At 36.0% G+C, this 23073-nt stretch overlaps 1 protein-coding gene across 1 annotated transcript in view; it reads left to right on the top strand.

Annotated features, from left to right (window-relative positions):
- Positions 1-5323: 5323 nt before the first annotated feature.
- Positions 5324-23073, top strand: part of PALS1 (protein associated with LIN7 1, MAGUK p55 family member) — a 70723-nt gene continuing 52973 nt past the window's right edge. The window contains exons 1-2 of the mRNA XM_024747255.1: positions 5324-5406; positions 11989-12510. Coding sequence (XP_024603023.1) covers positions 12144-12510 — 367 coding nt within the window. The 5' untranslated portion in view covers positions 5324-5406; positions 11989-12143. The remainder of the gene's footprint in view (positions 5407-11988; positions 12511-23073) is intronic.

Raw genomic sequence — 23073 nt, 5'->3', positions numbered from 1 at the left:
ATTCTTTGGGGGTGGGGACGCTATCCTGTGCATGTTTAGCAACATTTCTGGCCTCTGCTAAGTAGATGCCAGTAGCACCCCTCAACCCAGTCCCGACAATAAAAAATATGTCTAGACATTGTCAAAATTCTCCTGGTGGGGACAGGTGGAAGGCAAAATCACCCTTGATGGAGAGCCACTGTAATCCAAAAATGTTTTAAGAAGAGTCAAGGTGATATTTATAAATAAATGTTTGATAAACTGGTAAATGAATATTTTAGGATATAGATGTTTAACAAACGATAAATGCAGCATTATTTTTCCAGCTAATTTTTCCATGTTGTCTTATTTTTATTTTTGTCGTAAGGCAATCATATGGCCTAAAATTACAGGGTGAGAATAGGAACTTGAAAATCTTTCTGTTGCAGATATGTTTTATATACAACTTTTGCCAGTTATGTTCAAAGCTGCTAAGTCTCTGAAAGTTTTCATCTGAGAAAGATGTGTCTTCTAAGCTATTACACTTGATCTTAGCCAAAAGGCCGAGAAGCGATCTTCTAAGCTATTGACATGGCCTTATTGATATCCAGTTACACTGAGCAGGAATCATACCATTCTTTTTTTTTTGTCTGTGAGAGCAGATGACTTATGTGGCTTTAAGTTATATGTTACCCCTACTTCCCTTTGAAATATTTACTCATTTGATTTCTACTTTGAGGATTTTTTTCAAATGAAGGAATTTTGCTTCCATTCTATACAAATTTATCTGACATACTACATTCTAAATATATAAATAGTTTTAAAGCTGTGAGTATAGCAGTGGCTTCTTTGGCATGCAGTTATCTGGATGATAAATAAAGGTACGTTTATCTGAAACCTAAACCATAAACTAAGTAGAATTTTAGAAATGCCATTATTATAGGACTTGTCAGACTGTTACATTAAAAAATAAGCCCAGGACATTTGCATTTGGTCTTTTTCTTAAGTTAAGGGGCTTGGTTTGTCAGTTGTATAAATCTGTTTTGCAGCTTAAAAAAATTTACATTGTTACCTATTGAATTCAGTTTACTTCAAATATATTATTTTTTATTTTAAAAATATACTGTTTAGTTCTCCATAAGGAATAATTGAAAAAACTAGTTTTTCAATTAAATCTTTGGTGAGCTTATACATTTTTGCTTAAATTGTTGTCACTAGTAATTTCTGAGCTAGTACTTTTCATGACTAGCCCAAATACAGTTGACGCTTGAACAACATGGGTTTGTACTGTGCAGGTCCACATACAGGTGGATTTTTTTCAGTAGTAAATACTATAGTATTACAGGATTCATGGTTTGTTGAATCCATGAGTGCAGAACTGCGGATATGGAGGAATCACCTATACGGAGAACTGCCTGTAGGTTATACATCTTCCACTGCACAGAGGGTTGGCGTCCCTATACCCGTGTCGTTCAAGGGTCAACTCTATTTGAGTTTTGACTTGTATTTACTTAGTTTTAGATATAGCTAAATTTCTTCTCTGTGAAGATGATGTGTGGGGCATTCATTGTTGGAAACAAATTTTTGCACTGAGTTAAACATTTATTGAGTAAATAGGTTTTTTTTATGTGATGTCAGTATATGACTTGGTCTTCTTTTAAAATTGGTTTTGTTGAGATATAATTTACATGTAATAAGTTGCAATTTTAAATGTGTAATTTAAAATCAGCTCAATAGGTGTAACTTACATTAAAATTTAATAATTTTAAGTGTTCAATTTGATGAATTTTGAAAACAACTTTATCGAGGTATAATTTACATTCCATAAAATTCACATGTTTTACAGGTACAGTTTGAGTTTCATTAAATTTATATCGCGTAGATATCACTGAAATCTAGTTTCATTACACTTCCAATCCCATAAAAAAATTCCCTTGTCTCCTTTTATAGCTAGTTTCTGCTCCCATCCACAGCTCCAGGAAACCACCAAACCGCTTTCTCTAACAGCACTAATTTTGCCTTTCCTAGAAATTTCATTACAAATAGAAGTCATACAGTATGTACTCCTGTGTCTGGCATTATGTTTTTGAGGCCACCCATGTTGTTGCATATATCAGTAGTTCTTTCTTTTTTATTACTGAATAGTATTCTGTTTTTTTAATTTATCCATTTACCAGCTGAAGGACATTTGGATAGTGCCCAATTTTAAGCTATCATTATTAATAATGCTTCTATGAATATTCCATATAAACCTTTGTGTTTTTTTTACAACTAAAAATATGTATTTCTCATATGGAATCAGTGAGTTATATCATAAGTGTATGTTTAACTTTTTAAGAAACTGTCAAACTGACTACCATTTCATGTTCTCACCTGTATTAGGGTTTCAGTTTCTCCACATCCTCTCCAAAGCTTAGTATTGTCAGTCTTTTAAATTTTAGCCATTTTACTGTGTTTGTAATGGTATTTCATTGTATTTTTTTTTAAACATCTTTATTGGTGTATAATTGCTTTACAATGGTGTGTTAGTTTCTGTTTTATAACAAAGTGAATCACTTATACATATACATATGTTCCCATATGTCTTCCCTCTTGCGTCTCCCTCCCTCCCACTCTCCCTATCCCACCCCTCCAGGCTGTCACAAAGCACCAAGCTAATATCCTGTGCCTTGCGGCTGCTTCCCCCCAGCTATCTACCTTACTGCATTTGTTAGTGTGTATATGTCCATGACTCTCTCTCACCCTGTCAAAGCTCACCCTTCCCCCTCCCCATTCATTGTGTTTTTTAAAACAGCTTTATTGAGTTATAATTCACATACCATGTACAATTCATCCATTTCAAGTGTACAATTCAGTAACTTTTAGTATATTCAGAACTGTGCGACCATTACCACAACCAATTTTAGTCTTTTCGTCACCCCTCAAAAGAAACGTGTACCCCCCTTAGCCATAATCCCCCCACCCCACCCCATCAGCCGAAGGCAATCACTAATTTACTTTCTGTCTCTCTAGATTTGCCTATTCTGGATATTTCATAACTGGAATTATACAGTATGTGGTCCTTTGTGACAGGCTTCTTTCAATTCTGTTTTTAAAGTTCATCAATGTTGTAGCATGTATCAGTACTTTCTTTTAATTGCCCAATAATATTTCATTTTGGATATACAACATTTTATTTATCGGTTGATGGACATTTGGATTTTTTTCCCCCACTTTTATATTAATAATGCTGCTGTAAACATTTTTGTACAAGGTTTTTGTTTGGACATATATTTCATTTCTCTTGGTCGTATACCTAGGAGTGGAATTACTCTGTGTTTAGCCTTTTGAGGAATTGCCAGACTATTTTACAGTGTGGCTGCACCATTTGACATTCCCAACAGAAGTGTATGAGAGTTTCAGTTTCTCCATCTCCTTATCAGCGCTTGTCTTTTTGATTCTAGCCATCCTAGTGGGTGTTGTGGTGTCTCATGGTTTTGATTTGCTTTTCTCTGATGGCTAATAATGTTAAATATCTTTTTATGCACCTATTTAATAAAGCCATTTGTATATTTTCTTTGGGGAGCTGTCTATTCAGGTCCTCTTCCCACTTTAAAATCAGACTATTTGTCTTTTTATTATAGAGTTGTAAGCATTTGTTACATATTCTACACATGTCCCCCATCAGATAAATGATTTGCAAACATTTTCTCCCATTGTGTGCATTGCCTCTTCACTTCTTGATGGTGTCCTTTGAAGCACAAGGTTTTAAGTTTTGATCATGTCTAATTTATTTATTTTCCTTTTGTTGCTTGTGCTTTTGATGTCCTGTCTTAAGATACCATTGCGTAATCAAAGGTCATGAAGATTTATTTATGCCTTTATTTTCTTCTAAGAGTTTTATAGAATTCTTACATGTGTGTTTTTGATTCATTTTGAGTTAATTTTTGTATATGGTGTGAGGTAAGAGTGCAACCTAATTCTTCTGCATGTGGATGTCTGGATATCTAGTTGTCCTGGCACCATTTAAGAGACTGTTTTTTTCCTATTTAATTGTCTTGACACCCTTGTTGATAATCAATTGCCTGTAAATGTTAGAGTTTATTTCTGGTCTCTTAATTCTATTCCACAGATTTCTGTCTATCCTTATGCTGGTATCTCGTTGTGGTTTTAATTAGCATTTTCCCTAATGATTGATGGTGTTGAATATCTTTCCAAATGTTTATTTTTTGCCATTTGTATATCTTTGGTGGTCAAATTTCTTGCCTCTTTTTAACAATTGTATTATTTGACTTTCTGAGTTATAAGAGTATTTATAGTGAATATAAGTATTTTGCAAATATTTCTCCCTTTTTATAGCTTGCCTTCTCATTTTCTTAACAGTATCTTTTAGTGGCATATTCTGGGGTGGCTATTCTGCCACTTTTTCAGTGGATCCTAAAAACCTTGTGGTATCAACAGATCTTTGCAACTGATTGGATAATAAGGCTTGAGGAAGATCTTGGAGATAGTGCTGTAATTAGCAATAGTAGGGAAGAAGTTCAGGTCAGTTTGGGATATATTGAAATTGAGATTCTGGTGACATCCAGAAAGTAATGTACTTACTGTTCCCTCAATCTGGAACCCTTTATTTCTGGATCTTCCCACAACTGACTTTTTTTTTTTTTAATCATTCAAGTCTCAGCTTAATTATCATCTCCTAAAATAGGCCTTCCCTGACCATCTTATCTAATGTTGCCCCTTCCAAACATCACTGTCTATTGTATAACCCTGTTTTACTTTCTTTATAATTCTTTCTCTGAATTCATCTTATTGTGTATTTGCTTTTTATTATCTTTTACCCTATCAGAATGTAATCTCCCATTAGGACAGGATCCTCTTCTATCTTGGTCTTCAATGTAGCATCAACATTCCCCCCTTTGAATTAACTGTGGTTCTTGTCTGTCACATTCTTTTTGAATCTTTTTGGATCCTAAACTTCTCATTTTCTTGACTTTATGAAACTATTTATAAGGTTTAAAATGGATCCAGAAGTTGTAGTTAAAGAAAAAAACCAAAAACTGCATTTTTGTTTGAGCCTAACCTAGAGATCAAAAAAAAGTCATTAAAAATCATCTACAAAAGGGTCTTGTGCTTTTTTTAAAAGCTTTTAAACCAGTTATGTTTACCTCTTTCTTATCATTGACTTCAGGTAATTTATATTGATTTTAATTGATGTTCATTAGAGATGGGTGTGTGTACATTTTTATTGCTTTATACCGAGAAACCCTAGTCATCTGAAAACAGAATTGGATATCATATTGAATTAACTTTTTTCTGCCATTCCCTCCCTCTAAAAGACACTACAGACTTTTACACTTGATTAATTGTCTCTTTTCTGTTTTACAGAGTAAGAAAGTTAGTCTGAGTTCTGTGAAAAATCAGAGAAGAACTAAGGATAGTAGACAAGGACTTTCCAATTTGCATAATGTAAGTTCTTTTCACTATTCTTGGCCTGAATTTTGTGTTAGCTGACAAAGCTGTTTCTATGGAAACAAATAGTGCAACTTCTTAGAATGTCAGAGGAATGCTGATCACTTAAAATGAGACTTCCCAGCTGCTGGTCAAAGGGCATTACTCCTGGGAGAAGGGGAGGAAGGATGAATTGAAAAAAAAAATCTAGAGTTCTAAATGCTAGTGTAGACCGACTGTTTTCATATGAAGTATATGTTTTACATATCCCTTTGCCTAAAAGTTAGGATACTGATTATATAGAAACTGGTCTTCCTGCTAACAGTTCATGTTTCCCAGCTCTCACACGAATCGTTTTGTTTCTTGGTGTGGAGTTTTCAGTGGGCCTGTATCCCTCAGGCTATTTCAGGCCCCCCAGTCTCAATCATTTGTACTTATTGAAGCTTATTTAGCTTCTTTTTACCCCCTTCTTCTGTATTCAATTCACATAAGCAGAGCCCTTTCTCTCCACTAGTTCAAAGTTAACATTGAAATAGCTTTGGCCTACGAGCCTGAAAATTCATTTTCTTCTTTTGTGGAATGTGTAAAGAGTTTTGCTTTGTTTTTAAAATTTTTCTTTCTTTTTTTTTTCCCATGGGGGTGTGGGTATAATAAGCTGGGACTTTGATTAGGATTTGAAATGTGGGCCTTTGAGGCATTTTTATTTATTTATTTATTTTGAGGTACGCGGGCCTCTCACTGTTGTGGCCTCTCCCGTTGCGGAGCACAGGCTCCGGACGCGCAGGCTCAGTGGCCATGGCTCACGGGCCCAGCCGCTCTGCGGCATGTGGGATCTTCCCGGGCCAGGGCACGAACCCGTGTCCCCTGCATCAGCAGGTGGACTCTCAACCACTGCACCACTAGGGAAGCCCTGAGGCATTTTAAAAACAATTTATTTATAATTAGAGTATTGAGATGAGAGGAATATTCTTAGGACCAGCAGCTTGTAACTGCATTGTCTGCATAAGTCAGTCTTTCATTTACATATAAGGAGGTAATTCTCTAGTTCAGTTATTTACCAGCCTCCAACTCCAAATTGTCAAGCAAAGGACTGTAGGGTCCCGTCCCGTGTCCGTCCGCCCCCCCGCCCCAGAGTGACAGAATAATTCCTTTGGACTGGTTCTCTTTCATTGTTTATTGTTATGTGATGACTACATAAATGAGCTAGAATATTCATGGTTTGCCTGTTTAAAAATTATAATGATCTTTAATGCCAAAACTGTGGGACACAGCATAATGTTTCTTTGATTCTGGAAGAATCTGTCATGGACCTCATGAATTAACTTGTGAGCATTATGAAGTCTTTAGGAGTGTTGGTATGGTGAGATCATTATTTAACTGGGGTGATCTGGAAATATTTCTTGAAGGAATAGTGATTTGTGGTAGACCTTGAAAGCAGAAGATGAAAGGAAAAGCAGTTCTTATTTCTTAGTTCGTAAGACATTTGGGCAGGAAGAGAAAGATATGGGATAGGCAGGCACAAATGAGGAAGCTAACTTAGAAGGCTTGTACAGGAAAGTAGTAAAAGATACAGTTAGAAAGTTTGGATTTACCTTGTGAGTTTCGACTCTGTTCTCTAGGCAATATGAAAGCCATCAGATGTTCTGAACACAGGAGTAATTTGCTTATATGGTTAATTAGGCGTTTATCCCTTAACTAGTTATCAGGGCTATAGAGATCAATAAGACAGATCCTTGCTGATTAGATCATTTACCTGTATGACGTATAATCACCTTGAAATTGTGTCTAAAACTAAACCCGTAATGCCCTTTATCTCCCCTTCTGTCGAATTCTTCATCTTAGTTAATGACATTGCTGTCCACCTTGTGACCCAAAGATAGTGGCCATGAAGTCACACTGCCTGGGTTCATATTCTGAAGCCTCCAGTTTGCTTGGTCTTATATACTAGGCAGTGTCACGGATCCAGAGATGGGTCGGCACGGTTCCTGACTTCCAAGCGTTTCTAGTCTGGGGCAGACAGACAGAGATACAAATAGCTGTAGTCGAGTTTGATCAGAGATGTGATAGGGATTGTGGGATTTCAGAGGAGGCACATACCCAGTTTGGGAAATTATGGAAATCCAGAAGAGGATGTATTTGAGCTGAGACTTAAAAGGAAAATAGGCAAGGATTAGATCCTAGGCAGCCGGGTTCTGGAGCCTGTACTCTTAAACCTTGTGCGGTCTTGGGTAACTGGGTAGATATAGTGGCATTGATTAGAATTGAGAATGGAGGAAAAGGATCAAGGAGAATAGAGGGGATTAAAGGGAAATATGAGTTTAATTATGGACACATTAATTTCTAGATCTCTGTGAGACATTTTGGTAGATAAACTAATGGGCAGGGATCCTGTCTCTGTAGCCCCAGTACCTAGCCAGGGGTAAGTGCTCAACTAAATTTATGTTCAGATCACCCCTTTTTTCTAATTCTTTGACGGCTTTCTTACTGCCTTGAGATTAAGGACTTATATTTAAGACCTTTCATAAGTTGGACCCAGTCAAATTTTCTAGCCAGTATTCTCTTATACAAACTGACTGCTATAGTTCAACTAGGTTTGTTTGTACTTTTCCCATACCTTTAATTTTTTGTCTTTAGTTCATATGGCCTCTTTCTTTTTCCTTCATCCTGTCTCAAGGCCTACTTCAGTCCCCATTCCTCATTTATAAAACAGGCATATCTGGACCTACTTTTAGAGTTTTAGTGAGGATTAAATGAGTGAATACTATGTGAAGTGCTTGCAGTAGTGTCTGGCATAGAGTTATGTGCTCAGTAAATGTTGTAGTTGTTGTTACTACTACTACTACTACTACTTCTTCTAGTGTTACTACTTCCTTCTCTCCTTTTTGCCCTGCTATATGAAATATAAACACCAAGTTTTAGGAATTCTGTAACTACATGCTTCTTTAATATAACTTTTCTTCATTCTCACTGTCTTAAATTAGTTCAGGACCCCATTTCTTTCTTTCTTTCTTTCTTTCTTTTTTTCCTTTCTTTCCTTTCTTTCTTCTGCATTGGATATTTGTTGCTGTGTGCTGGTTTTCTCTAGTTGCAGCGAGCGGGGGCTACTCTTCCTTGTGGTGCACGGGCTTCTCACTGTGGTGGCTTCTCCTGCTGTGGAGCATGGGCTCTAGGCACATGGGCTTCAGTAGTTGTGGCACGTGGGCTCAGTAGTTGTGGCTCGTGGGCTCTAGAGTACAGGCTCAGTAGTGTGGTGCATGTGCTTAGTTGCTCCGCGGCCTGTGGGATCTTCCCGGACCAGGGCTTGAACCTGTGTCCCCTGCATTGGCAGGCGGATTCTCAACCACTGCGCCACCAGGGAAGCCCAGGGCCCCATTTCTTACAGTTGCCCTCAAACTGGTCTCATTGCCACCCTTCAGTCTATCCTCTAGTCTTCTACCAGAGTGATATTTCTCTAAAAGTGAGTGTGATCATGTTAGTCCCTGCTTTAAATCCTATGATGATTCTTACTACTTTCAGGATAAAGGTCAAAGTTTTCATCTGTTATTCTTCTCCAACTGGCCCCCTGCTTGCCTTTCTAGTTTTATCATTATTCATGTATGACATGCTCCCACTGTCCCATCCAGCCATTTTGCATTCCATTCTACTTTATGCAAATGCCATATTCTCACGTTCTTCCTTCCTTTTGGTCTTGTGTTTCCCTCTGCCTGGAACAGACTGTTCTATCTGGCTAATTTTTAGTTGTTTTTTGAAATGCTGCTGGAAGAAATGTGTCCTTATGTTTTGAGGGTTTGCTATGACTATCACAGACTAAATTTTAGAGCCCATCATCTGAATTTATAACATTTCTAAGTTCACTTGAACAAATACTTAATGGGCATTTCCTATATGACATGTATTGTGTTAAGTACAGGGAAGGTATAAAAATAAGACATGAATGACCCGTTTTTAACAAATTTAGAATCTAATGAGGAGAAATCAACTGAGAAGAATAATCATTCATTTTCTTTGCTGTCTCGGCCAGTGGACTATGAACACGCTAAGGGAGATGTGACCAAAATGGAGATTTAAGTGAATTAATATCAGGTTGCAGAAATTTTTCTGAGGGTAAAAGACTAGATCCAGATAGACAAGCATGATTATAGTCCAAGCATGAGAACTCTGACTGAGATCACCTGGCCTAGTTTCTCTTGCATGATTGTAATTTCCACCTCCATGATTTAGTACAGTGAATATGGACACAATCTTATAATTTTTAAGCTAAGTTTTAATTTCAAATCATAATTTTTGTAGACCAGCATATATGTAAATAAAAAATACTCATGATTAAGTTTGATTTTTAATATCCCATAAATGTTGTAAGTAGAGAAAGTTGAGAGTTTTAATTTTCTGGAAGTACATATACTCCTAAATTTTTAAAATTAAACATAGCACTACAGTAACTCCTACGTAAATTTCTGCTTACTTGTAATGAAAATATTAAATAAGATAAATTTGCATTTGCATATAATCAATATTATAAAACAAGAATTATCTAGCATAATTTTTTTGATATATAAATTTATTTATTTTATTTTTGGCTGCATTGGGTCTTCATTGCTGCACACGGGCTTTCTCTGGTTGCAGCGAGTGGGGGCTACTCTTTGTTGCGGTGCACAGGCTTCTCACTGAGTGGCTTCTCTTGTTGCGGAGCACGGGCTCTAGGCTCGCGAGCTTCAGTAGGTGCAGCACGCAGGCTCAGTAGTTGTGGCTCGTGGGCTCTAGAGCGCAGGCTCAGTAGTTGTGGCACGCTGGCTTAGTTGCTCCGCAGGCATGTGGGATCTTCCCAGACCAGGGCTCAAACTCGTGTCCCCTGTGTTGGCAGGCAGATTCTTAACCATTGCGCCACCAGGGAAGTCCCTATCTAACATAATTCTAATAGCTCTCGTTTTAATGAAAAAGAAGGCAATTTAATGATAAATAAGGTATTTCTATGTAGATCGCATAATTATAAAAAATCAGAGCTATAATTTGGGTGGAAGACAGAAAAATCTACCAGAGTTCCTGTGAAAATGTAATTCTAGTGGCTCATGTAGCTTGCATCTATTTTCCTGATTATTTGTCTAGTGGTTTTCCTGGTAGTCTAGGAGGGTTTGTGTTAAGCAGTCTGTGACAAGATGTTTGCTTGAGAGAAGACTGGCTGGCATTAGGAATATCGTCTGAAAACTCAGCTTTTGCTTAGTTGGCATGTTCTCTAACCAGCCTATTAACTGGAGTGCTACTCAACTCAAGGAGGTAGTAGGTTTATTATTGTAAATATTTTTAAAGTCTTGAGCAAAAGAAGACTAATTAGATTTAATGTGTGGGTTTGCACATATATAAATAATCTGCCTATTTATGCCCAAGAAATGGCTTGATGAAAAGCCATTGTCATCCAGTAAAATATTTTTCTTGTCTAAAATATGTTGAAGGATTTTTAAAATAGGAGAATCAAATTAATACTAAGAATTAATATAAGTATAAATAGTTTTTAGTTCTAAAACTTTATCTCATTTAAAACTCAGAACAGGGGACTTCCCTGGTGGTCTGGTCGTTAAGACTTCGCCTTCCAATGCAGGGGGTGCGGGTTCAATCCCTGGTTGGGGAGCTAAGATCCCACATGCTCGCGGCCAAGAAAACAAAACATAAAACAAGCAATATTGTAACAAATTCAATAAAAGACTTTAAAAATGGTCCACATCAAAAAAATCTTTAAAAAAAAAAAAACTCAGAACAATTCTATGAATAAATTTTCCAAAGGAATCTAAGGTTCAGAGAGAGAAACTAGTCTTAAATCGTAAAGCTAGAGGAAGTAGCAGAGCCAGAATTAAAATTCAGTCTTCTGGTTTCCAAGTCCAATATGTTCTTGTTTGCTGTATAGTGTGACTTTAAAACATTTTTGAGTGGTAAAAGATACTACCATTTTCTCTAAATGAATCCTCTGAAAGAACTAACCCTAATTCTTTTTTTACTGCCACCAGTTATAAAGACTGATAACTGACATAGTCTTTTTCTCACTTAAGGTAGTTTTATCCTGTAGATGCCTTAGCTGCTAATTAAAATTTCTTTTTCATTGGGTATCTTCATCTCATAAACTCCGAAAAGTGAATTGTCTCCCACAGTGCTGCCTTTATGTCGAGTAGCAACATGGCTTGTTGTATGCCAGGTTCTTTAGCAGTTAACTAGGAAGGGATTTCAATCTCATGTATGTTAATTGAGCATAAAGGATTGTGTTGAGACAACTGTAAAGATGATTAAAATACTTTTACACCTTAAATATCTCATTCTCTACTAAACTAGTACCCAGAACCTTCTTATTTTCTTGCTGTGCTAAACTTTCTAATACATCATTTTTCTTAGCTGTAAAATTAAACTTGAGAGGGTACTTTTTTTTCTTGAAACACCTTGTTTTCCTCAGATCTATAAAATGAAAGGAAAATATTTAATCTATATAGCAAGATAATATTATATACTTACGAGATATTTTCTATATTGTGTAGAGATAGAGATTGGAAGTGGACTATGTAAAAAAATCTACTTTTATATTGTAATTCTTATACTTTTTTTCCCCATCTTTCCCCTTAGATTTCCTTCATGGATACATTTTCATAGCATTATTATGTGATGTGAGAAGTTTTTTTTTTTTTGAAGTAACATGGATTTTATACTACAGAATCAAGAGATTGGCTTTATAGGAAAAATTGAATTATAAAAAGTGGTACGGGTTTTTATAGATAACCATGACAACATCCCATATGAATGGGCATGTTACTGAGGAATCAGACAACGAAGTAAAAAATGTTGATCTTGCATCACCAGAGGAACATCAGAAGCACCGAGAGATGGCTGTTGACTGCCCTGGAGATTTGGGCACCAGGATGATGCCAGTACGTCGAAGTGCACAGTTGGAACGTATTCGGCAACAACAGGAGGACATGAGGCGTAGGCGAGAGGAAGAAGGGAAAAAACAAGAACTTGACCTTAATTCTTCCATGAGACTTAAGAAACTAGCCCAAATTCCTCCAAAAACTGGAATAGATAACCCTATATTTGATACAGAAGAAGGAATTATCTTAGAAAGTCCTCATTATGCTGTGAAAATATTAGGTAAGTAAAAACAGTAGAATAATAGAAAATGTTTTGCTTTTGTTTCTCTTGCCGTGACATAAATGTGTATAGGACGGAGGAGGGATATAAGAGAATGTAAGTAATAGCAATTTGAACTCAGACCAAGATCAGTTCCTTTCTTGGAAAGGCCATATGACCATTGTTTACTGTTAGCCAGGTAGAGCTAAAGCACATATCCTAAGTGTTCAGTCACTACAACATAATTTTTATATCTAATCTTTGAATTAAAAATTTACGTATGAGGCCTAACTTTTAAAGCCTTGAAATTCACGTTTTATTTCAAACTCAAACTTTTATATCAAAATTCCTGAAAAGTAGTTTTCAGATTTTGAATTTCTGATTTCCTTAAGGTTAGTAAAATAGTAATGAAATTAATATATGTAGCTTAACATTGATTTGATTTTCTTTAATTAATGGCTGTTAATGAGAAGAACTGGTGCTATTCCTATGGCATAATCCTATACTATTTCCAAATTTCATTTTGTGAAGAAAACAAAAAAACTAGTGACATGAGATATTAATAGATATAAATAAAAAAGAATTCTGTGATCAAATAAATTTCGAGAACAGTGGGTTAAATAAGTTAAACAGCTTCTTATTACAGTACTTCTTGTAGCCTTTATAATCTAATAGGCATTATGAATCTATAAGAGAAATTGATGTCGAATGTGTGTTTCCAAACTTAAAATATTTCATAATTGAACTTAACTGCCCTCTCTTCCTACACACACACAGGAGAGATTCCTGAACTAGTGTCAGTGGTATACATTAACTTGTGTTCCCTTAAAACCAGGCTAACTGAAAGGAAGTATTTTATTTCTTAGTGGTTTATTATTTATAGATGTGAAAAGAGAGACACTTCACTTTTCTATGGAAGGAGAGGGTTTTCATCGTTGTTTTGCCATTTATTTAAGTGTCTATTGAATCCTGTACTAGATGCTGTAGCAAACAGCTTTCTGTTTAGTACCCAGAGTAGTCCTGTTAACAGGGCTCTGTAATATCCATTACAGAAAAAGAAATTGAACCTCAGTTAAATCACTTGTGTAAGACTCCATGCAAGTGGTAGGGCCAAGTTTAAATTTGCCTAATCTGAACATGCAGTTGAGGTACTGCAAAGAACAGAGGGTTTGAGTGGAGACTGATATCCAGCCTGCTCTTCACTCACTAGACCAGAGCTTTGGCTACCAAGAGTGGAACACCTTTTTCTGATTTACTCAAAGGTACCATATGTATTCTCTCTCTGTATATAGTATACCATATATATTAAATCTATATAAAGGTGCCATATATACTATATATGGTATATACACCATACATACTAAATCTAGTCTAGAACAGTTTCTACTTTATCACAACATCTGCTTTTCTTTGCTATACATTTACTAAGGATCCACATTTCTTGACAGAAAGCAGTGTGCACACTTCTCTGTGACTTAAGAAATCATAGGTATGGGGGGCTTCCCTGGTGGCGCAGTGGTTGAGAGTCCGCCTGCCGATGCAGGGGACACGGGTTCGTGCCCTGGTCCGGGAAGATCCCACATGCCGCGGAGCGGCTGGGCCCGTGAGCCATGGCCGCTGAGCCTGCGCGTCCGGAGCCTGTGCTCCGCAACGGGAGGGGCCACAACAGTCAGGGGCCCGCGTACCGCCAAAATAAAAAAAAAAAAAGATAAGAGGATCGGGGCTTCCCTGGTGGCGCAATGGTTGAGAGTCCGCCTGCCGATGCAGGGGAAACGAGTTCGTGCCCTGGTCCGGGAAGATCCCACTTAAAAAAAAAAAAAAAAAAAGAAATCATAGGTATGTTCAGTCATAGTGAAGTATGCTAAATGCCTTCAGATGAAAGGCATTATAGTGAAAACAGAAAGACTACATATTTTTAAAAATATATTTATATGAAGGAATTTTATGCTCTTTTTTCCTAAGAGTTTTGTTAGAGTAAAATTGTTTCATTCCCAATTGCCTCTTATTGGCCTTCATCTCCTACCACTCCATTATTTTATATTAAAATATTCTGTAAATATTCTCTGTGACTTGGAGAAAGCTTACATTGTAACATATCCAACCCAAGCCTGGATTGAGTCTTCTGGGTTTCCGTTTAAATTTCTTTTAAGATTAATGTATTTGTCCATTTGCTTTAATTGTATGAGGCATAAAAGTCCATCTAATAGACAATATTCGTGTAATCTCCATGAGGAAACAAATACAGCTTAAGCCAGATTCACTTAGGGAATTTTTTTTTTTTTTTACCTAACCACAGAAAACCGAAGACCATTTCACTTAAATTTTTTGCTTTTTCCTATTTCTTTTTGTATGCTGCTTGGTTAATTTTTCTACAACTATAGATTAAAGTACAGATATATTTTCTTCCAACTTGCAATCCAGTGTGGTTTTAAAAGTTATCTTTGTGCAATCTTTGAACGTAAGGCTGTTTATTATATTTTATTTTAAAGTAATTTGAAATGTAGTACCAGGTATCTGTAAGTCATTTCTTGGTTAGGAGAATATTTCATATTTTGAGAAATAAGTGATAGATTTAATTTTAGTAACATTCAACACAAATGTGTTAAGTGTAGGAAACATGAAAAGTTATAAGGTTGTTATTGTCAGTCAAATCTTCAGTTTTTGGATATACTCAGTTTTAAGTTTTCATTTTAAAATGAAGTATATTAGCTTTGTATCAGACATTTTTTTTCCTGTTTATAATTTGCTAACACATCAGACTACAACAGTACTCCCTTAAAGTTGTATGAGTCTCCCTGCCAGTGTTTTGATTAATATACACATGCCAGGAGACAACTTCTCAGCCTTTTTCACAGCCAGAAACAGCAACCTTGTTTTAAATGAGGGAAGGATGGGGCAACTGATTTATTTCTTTGAGAGGGAGCCTTCAGTTTCCAAATGATACATCATCATTTATCTGTGAGTAGAGGAAATTCTCCTTAAAGAATTGAAAATGTGATTGGAAAGGTTAGATACTTTAATTATCTGGGTGGTGGTTTTTAATGAACATATTTATAAATTCGGCACTGTATAATAATAAAAATGCAGGGATGGAATTAATAGAAAATATTCAGAAAGGATAAACTGAATCTTCTTATTTAAAAGCAGTTAGAATCTTATTGAAAATTAGAAAATAGTGATGTGGAAATTTCAAATGAATAATTAATATTAGTAGTATAAATTATAAGAATTTTGATATATTAGGGAGGCTTTCTGTAAAATTGGCACGAGTTATTCAAACTTGCTTTGCTACAAATACAATATCATTGTCTTGTTCTCTTTCGTAAGTAAAGCAAGCTACCCTGTGAGAAAAATTCTGAGAAAAGAGCAGAATGCAGGTAGGATGAGGTAGAGTAGGATCATCTTCAGATGTCTTTAGATTATAGAATTCACTGTTTGATTGATTTTTATAGTCAAAGATAAGTAATTTTGGGCCAGGATTGTGGACAAGTAAATATAGTAGACAGAATATTTAAAGGGAATAAACTAGGAAACATTGCTGTCTATCATGGATGTCACTGTATGATTATCACACTTTTGAAGAGACCTTAGGAAAGGCATACACACCCACCCATCACACAACCATGGTGAGCTATCTGTTTTGTGGCTAATAACGAGATTCTTGAAATTTATGATTAGGGGATTTCTGATTTACACCAGATGCTACTAGTGTTAAGAAATAAAAAAGACACACCAAGGGGAAGAAAACTAGGATGAATAAAATATTTTCGTAATATTAATAATACCATGTTTCAGTATTAGTATCTACATATTTTTTGCCAGGTGTCTCTGAATATTCAGACTTTTAAGTCAAGAGTATTCTTCTGTTTGATGTTATAAAATAAAATATTTCTTCCACATTTGTTTCTGATGTTATTTGACTTTTGATTGACCGTGGGAAATGCTGGAATTTTGCTGGATTGTGATAAACTTTTTTTAAGATTGGCTTTTAAAATAAAGTTTATTTAAAGGCAACAAACAAAATTCCAGTGCCAATAAACCTTGAGTTCATACATTTCTGAGAAGTTAATTATTCTTGCTATTAAATTTTTGCTCAACTGCTATAGATATTTCCAAACTTTATTAGCCGTTCTTTGAGAAATTTTTTTTTTCTGGAAATGAAATGATTAGACCCATTGGTATTATGTTTAAACTGTTGGGACATTTGACGATTTTTTGATTTGTTCAGATTGCTAAAATTAGAACTAACCTAAAATAAAGATTAAAAAATTCATTAGAATATGTGTATAGTCATGTAATGTTTGGTTATTAAATATGCATAATGCTACTGAAAAATGATTAACTGCTGTACCATTTAGTCTTTGACACAATGTATCAAAACTTCATTCTACCTATTAAGTATTAATAGGTTTTAACTTTTTCCCCTTGCAAAGACTTGAATCATTTTATGTTCAGAAATGCGTGATATCACTGCATATCGGTACAGGGATGCCTGGAGTCAAATGTAGAGTTTAAATACTTTTTACCTTCACTTGCTATTGACCTTTGACAAGTTACTTAAGTTTCCTGAGCCTCAGTTTCTGTATTTTCTTGAGGACCAAGTGAAAACACATATATAAACATGTTGCACATTGTAAGTTTGACTGAAATTTAACTTTTGTAAGGACCAGAAGCTACCAGAGATCATCTAACCTTTTAGTCCGTGAAATTAGTTTGTGGATCTTAACCAGTAATTTTTTATTTCATTTTTTAAAATGACAGCTTTACTATACCATAAAATTCACTCTTTTAAAGTGTACAATTCATGAGGTTTTAGTACATTCACAAGATTGTGCAGCCATCACCATTATGTAGAGTGTTTCCATTACCTCAGAAAGAAACTCTGGACCCCTAAGCATTCACTCTCTATTCTCTTCTCCCCCTAACTCCTGACCACCCTAATCTACTTTCTGTGTATTTGTTTATTTGGGACATTTCATCTAACTGAATCATACAGTATGTGGCTTTTTGTAACTGGTTTCTTTTCACATAGCATAATGTCTTCAGGGTTCATCTGTGTTGTAGTATGAACCATTACTTCATTCCTTTTTATAGCTGAATAATATTCCACTGTATGGAAATACCATGTTTTGTTTATCCATTCATCTGTTGGTGGAATGTTTGGGTTGTTTCTACCTTTTAGCTATTGTGAATAGTGCTGTTGCAAATATTCACATATAATTTTTGTTTAAACATCTGTTTTCAATTCTTTGGAGTATATACCTAGGAGTGGAATTGCTGGATCAAATAGTAATTGTGTTTTAACTTATTGAGGAACTGCCATATTTTCCCCAGTACCTGCACTATTTTACCTTTTCATCAGCAGCATGAGAGGGTTACAGTTTCTCTACATTCTTGCTTCTATTTGTTATTATACCAATATGTCTTTTTAATTTTAGCCATCCTATCAACCAGTAATTTTTTTTTTTGGCGGTACGCAGGCCTCTCACTGCTGTGGCCTCTCCCGTTGCGGAGCACAGGCTCCGGACGCGCAGGCTCAGCGGCCATGGCTCACGGGCCTAGCTGCTCTGCAGCATGTGGGATCTTCCCGGACCGGGGCACGAACCCGTGTCCCCTGCATCGTCAGGCGGACTCTCAATCACTACGCCACCAGGGAAGCCCAACCAGTAATTTTTTTAAGAACTAGAAAAAAATAGAAGATATTAAGGTATATTATATTGCATGTAAGTATTTATAAATTTTTATTTCAAATAGGGGTGTATATACTGGGTTGAGAAATTTAAAAATACACATTTTTAATGGATCACTAAGGAAAGTTTGAGAAATAATATCCAAGTCAAACCCACTCATTTTATAGAAAGGCCCAGAGACTTGAGATGGATTTTCCAGTGATATATATTGCAGCTAGTAAGTGATCAAGTCAAAACTAGGACCCAGGTATTCTGCCTTCATATTTGGGTCTTTTTCTTGCTCACCAAACTCATTTCAGTTTTGTCCAGAGAAAAAAAATCATGAAGCTTTTGTACTTGATTGAATAGTAGTCATTTCAATGATATTTTTCCATTGTCTTATATTTAGGGCTAAGGTTTTTGCTCTGCCATCTCTCTCAACTATCTTTGCTTGTATGCTTGTCTAGAATTTCTTTTTAATTTGTAACGCAATTTTTTAACGATTAATTACTGTTCAGGGTGTTTCATGAGCTTCTCGTTATTTTTAATAAATGCAGTTTAACCTAGTCCACTGAAAACCAAAGCTCAGAGATCTGAATTTTATGTCCTTAAATTTAAAAAGAAAAAAAGAAAAAGGAAAGACAACCCATCCCTACTTAAGCAAAGATTTCCTAAATGAACATTCGAATTTCGAGTCAGTGGATAGATGTACTGGAAACTGGTATAATCTCCTCATACTCAATACTATTAAGTTCCTTATCTGAATAGTCAATTTGACTGTACAGTTTAGGGGAAAAGAAGAAATCTTTAAAAGTGTTCAGGAAAAAGTCATGAAGTTGGTTGAAATATAGAAATTTCTGAGAATAGGTTAAAAGAATTGGTATTATTTAAACAATGAAATGGAAGAATATTAATGCTAGAATAGATATGTAGAAACTGTTTTCATGTGGGGTAAATGATAGCAGTAAGTGAAAGTAACAAAGCTAATCCAAGGTAGATGGTTATCTCCATTGCTTTGAAAGATCTCCAGAAAGGGAGATTCCTTAGCTTCCTTGAGTAATTTTATTGTTTACCCTTACTGCCAAAACAATTCTCCAGAGTCTTGGGTGTTTGAAGATAGAATTTTCAGATAGAGCAACTCTTGGTGATTGCTTTCTGTTGCCCATTTTAGAGTCTTCATTGTTTTATATTTTAGGCAGCCAGGAGAGGGCCAAGGGGAGAGGAGAGTGTTGGGGGGTGGATTTGTGGGCTTATGTGTGTGTTTGTATTTATCTGATTAATTGTATCCCAAAGCGAAATGTAAGTGATTTTTCTTGCTTTTAGATAATATGTCCTCTCTTTTAACATAAATAATCAAGATTTAACTGTTGTATGAAACGTTAGAGGAGGTGGGAAACTTAAAACAATGTCTACTGAACATCAAATCAGAGGAAATAGATCAAACTGCAGGACAAGGCATTTGAACTAGATATAAAGAACTTGCTTCTAGGGAAGTTGCTACAGACTAGAGTTTACCACCAAAGCCAGATTTGCCATGCCTGCCTTTGCCTTCCCCTCAGCACAGTGTCCGTCCGCATTTCTGTCTTCCCTCCATCCTGCCTTGTTCTGGGTACTGCTCTTCCTCAGTAACCCCTTCTTTGTTCACTCTCCACTCTACACCTGTGTCATTCTTTCTTGGTAGCTCTGTGTTCTTTATTTATCTCTCTACTTCTCTGTCCATGTGGTTCTTTTTCCTTGTGCCTGTTGTGTCTCTGTGTATGGGAATGGGGAAGGGAGCCTCTGATATCTGTATATGGGTAGTCTCTGTTCTCTCTATAGTCTGTCCTCTCTTTGTTGTCTATCTTCATCATTATTATAAAAGAGGGTACATATTTGACAGGATGGATTTAGCTGCATCTGATTAGATTTTTCAGATTTCCTCTGGAATTGCACAGAATTTCGAAGAACTTAGGTGGTTTTCGTTTAAGTAGCACGTAATCTAATTACTACATCATACAATGGAACATTTCTTATGTGTAGAAAATTTGCTGTTTTGCATAATATGTATTTGTAAAATGCTTTTAAAGATATACCATATAGAAACAAAGTTTTTTAAACCTACAACAAAATACCTTTTGAAATTAAGAATTTTTATATGAACGTGTGTCAGAATGAGAATCCCAGAGTTGATATTGCCAACAATTATTTTTCATTATGACATCATACTTAATATCAAAGAAAAGACCTTTTTGGCAGAATTCCATTCAGAATTTTCCAGTAAAATTTATCCTAATCAGTATTTTAAGACTAATGCGATAGATATTTTTTGCTTTCTCTGTGACCTTAAAACTTTATTGGGCAGAGGCAGCATCATTTTTAATTTCCATTAAATTGATAAACCCTCTGATGAAATTCATGTCTTTATAAATAAGTTTATATAATTTACTGTTTCATATTTCCTTTTACATATTTATTTGTTTCAGCTACATATGGTTTAATCCATATCTTCTTGTCAAGCTATATATTTATATTTAATGAAGTCTTAAAAACTCTGATTGTCTAGTAACTTAATCTGTTCTCTTTGTTCATTAAACATTTGTCATGGAAACATATTTGAACCTGAAGCATAAGAGTACTTGGGGAGCTTTCCTGCCTAAGAATGCTATCTGGAAAATTTCCCAGCTAAATTGGCCATGAAAGCAGATATGGAATTTATCTGAAAACTTCCCATTTAAATCATAAGTTATCAATTTTGCTGAACTACTTAGTTACCCAGGCTAGTGCTACACTATCAAAGATGTTTTTACAATATTTCTCAAAAAGATACATAGCCTCTACATTCACAAGAACTGCAGTTTTGGTTTCTTTTGCTGAACTTTTACAGTGTACTGCCTAGCATACTATTGTGATGTTAGAGTTGAAATAAAATACTCTGAGAAAATATTTGAAGCATAAGACACTTGGTTAAAACAGCAGAAATAAAATGCAACAGTATTATAAAAGTAGCATTTGGAGGGTGTATTATATGTGTGAACATGTACAAACACAGTTAACTAGAGGAAATTCTTCGTACAGGTACATGGTAAAATAGAATGTGTAAGCTCCTCTAAATACTAGTCAGTGTACATTGCATGCTGCTATATTGGGCAGAAAGACACTTCAGGACAGCTTTTCTAAAGCAGATAAATGACATGTCACAATCAAGCCCTAAAATCTAAAAAAGAAACAAAAATTTATCTTTTTTTAAGCCCTTGGTATGGCAGAAAAAGCACTGCCTTAGAAGTTCAAAAAGATTCTTCACCCAGGTGCCATTTTTCTGTATGACTTCATTTTCTCCATCTGTAGAGATTTGCTCTGAACTATGTATGTCTCAGGTTTTGGTGGGTTTTTTTAAATTGGGAAAAGTTTCTCAGATTTTATGAGGATTAAATAAAATAATATATATGTATATATGCCTGTAATACAGATATTGTTCTGTGTCTTTCTATTCAATATTGGCAGTGACTAGTGTGTAATTCAGGCCAAATACATATTTGTAGTTTTTCAACTACAAATAACGGGTTGGTGATATTTCATTGTGAAAGCTGAGCTTAAGTGCAAATGACCTCAATTTAGTCTGGCAACATTGATTAATGCAGTAAGTCTGGAGACAACTCCTAAAAAAAGATAATTTCAGTGAAAACACTTTTTACTAATTAAACAACAGAAACGTGAATAGGACTTCATAGAGGTTAGTGAATTTGTAAAGGATGATAATTAACAAGTTTAAATTGGTCTTGATGCCAACCTACAAAATTTGAACCTTAAGCCCAGTTAAAGTTATTTTTGGCATGGTCCTTAAGTTCTCCTGATAGCCTTTACTTAAGTAGATAGGTACTAAGTCAACAGCCTCTTTGGGACTCAGTTGTATTGTTGTTCTGCTTTCAGCCTTCCTATTTCCTATAGATCTTATCTTGGTCCCTGATCTCCTGAGAGAAAGACATTTCCAGTTTGACCCTGAGATTTTCAGGCCAAATACATATTTGTAGTTTTTCAACTACAAATAACGGGTTGGTGATATTTCATTGTGAAAGCTGAGCTTAAGTGCAAATGATCTCAATTTAGTCTGGCAACTGAGATTTTTTTTTCTTTTCTGGATTTTAAACTGTCCCAGATGGTCTTTATGCCTTTAGAATTCCTCAGTATGAACACAATATGAAAAAATTGACCAGATTTACTCTTTATCTGGAACCTGTATTCCTTACCTAACTTCCTATCAACACGAGAAGCCTACTGATTTCTTAGAATTTTTTTTTCTTTTTTTTTTTTGGCTGCGTTGGGTCTTCATTGCTGCACGTGGGCGTTTTCTAGTTGCGGCGAGTGAGGCCCACTCTTCCTTGTGGTGCGCAGGCTTCTCATTGGGTGGCTTCTCTTGATGCGGAGCACGGGCTCTAGGTGCGCAGGCTTCAGTAGTTGTGGCACACGGGCTCAAGTAGTTGTGGCTCGTGGGCTCTAGAGCACAGGCTCAGTAGTTGTGGCTCAGGGGCTTAGTTGCCCCGCGGCATGTGGGATCTTCCCGGACCAGGACTCGAACCTGTGCCCCCAGCATTGGCAGATGATCGATTCTTAACCACTGCGCCACCTGGGAAACCCCTCTTAGAACTTTAAAGCAATCATCCCTTTTGGATTAACCAGAAAATTTCCTGTTGCCTGGGCTTCCCTGGTGGCGCAGTGGTTAGGAGTCTGCCTGCTGATGCGTGGGATCTTCCCGGACCAGGACTCGAACCTGTGCCCCCAGCATTGGCAGATGATCGATTCTTAACCACTGCGCCACCTGGGAAACCCCTCTTAGAACTTTAAAGCAATCATCCCTTTTGGATTAACCAGAAAATTTACTGTTGCCTGGGCTTCCCTGGTGGCGCAGTGGTTAGGAGTCTGCCTGCTGATGCGGGGGACG

Source organism: Neophocaena asiaeorientalis, unplaced genomic scaffold (genome assembly GCF_003031525.2).
Source record: "Neophocaena asiaeorientalis asiaeorientalis breed wild unplaced genomic scaffold, Neophocaena_asiaeorientalis_V1.1 scaffold398, whole genome shotgun sequence".
NCBI lineage: Eukaryota > Metazoa > Chordata > Mammalia > Artiodactyla > Phocoenidae > Neophocaena > Neophocaena asiaeorientalis.
This window is presented reverse-complemented; position numbering and strand designations above follow the sequence as displayed.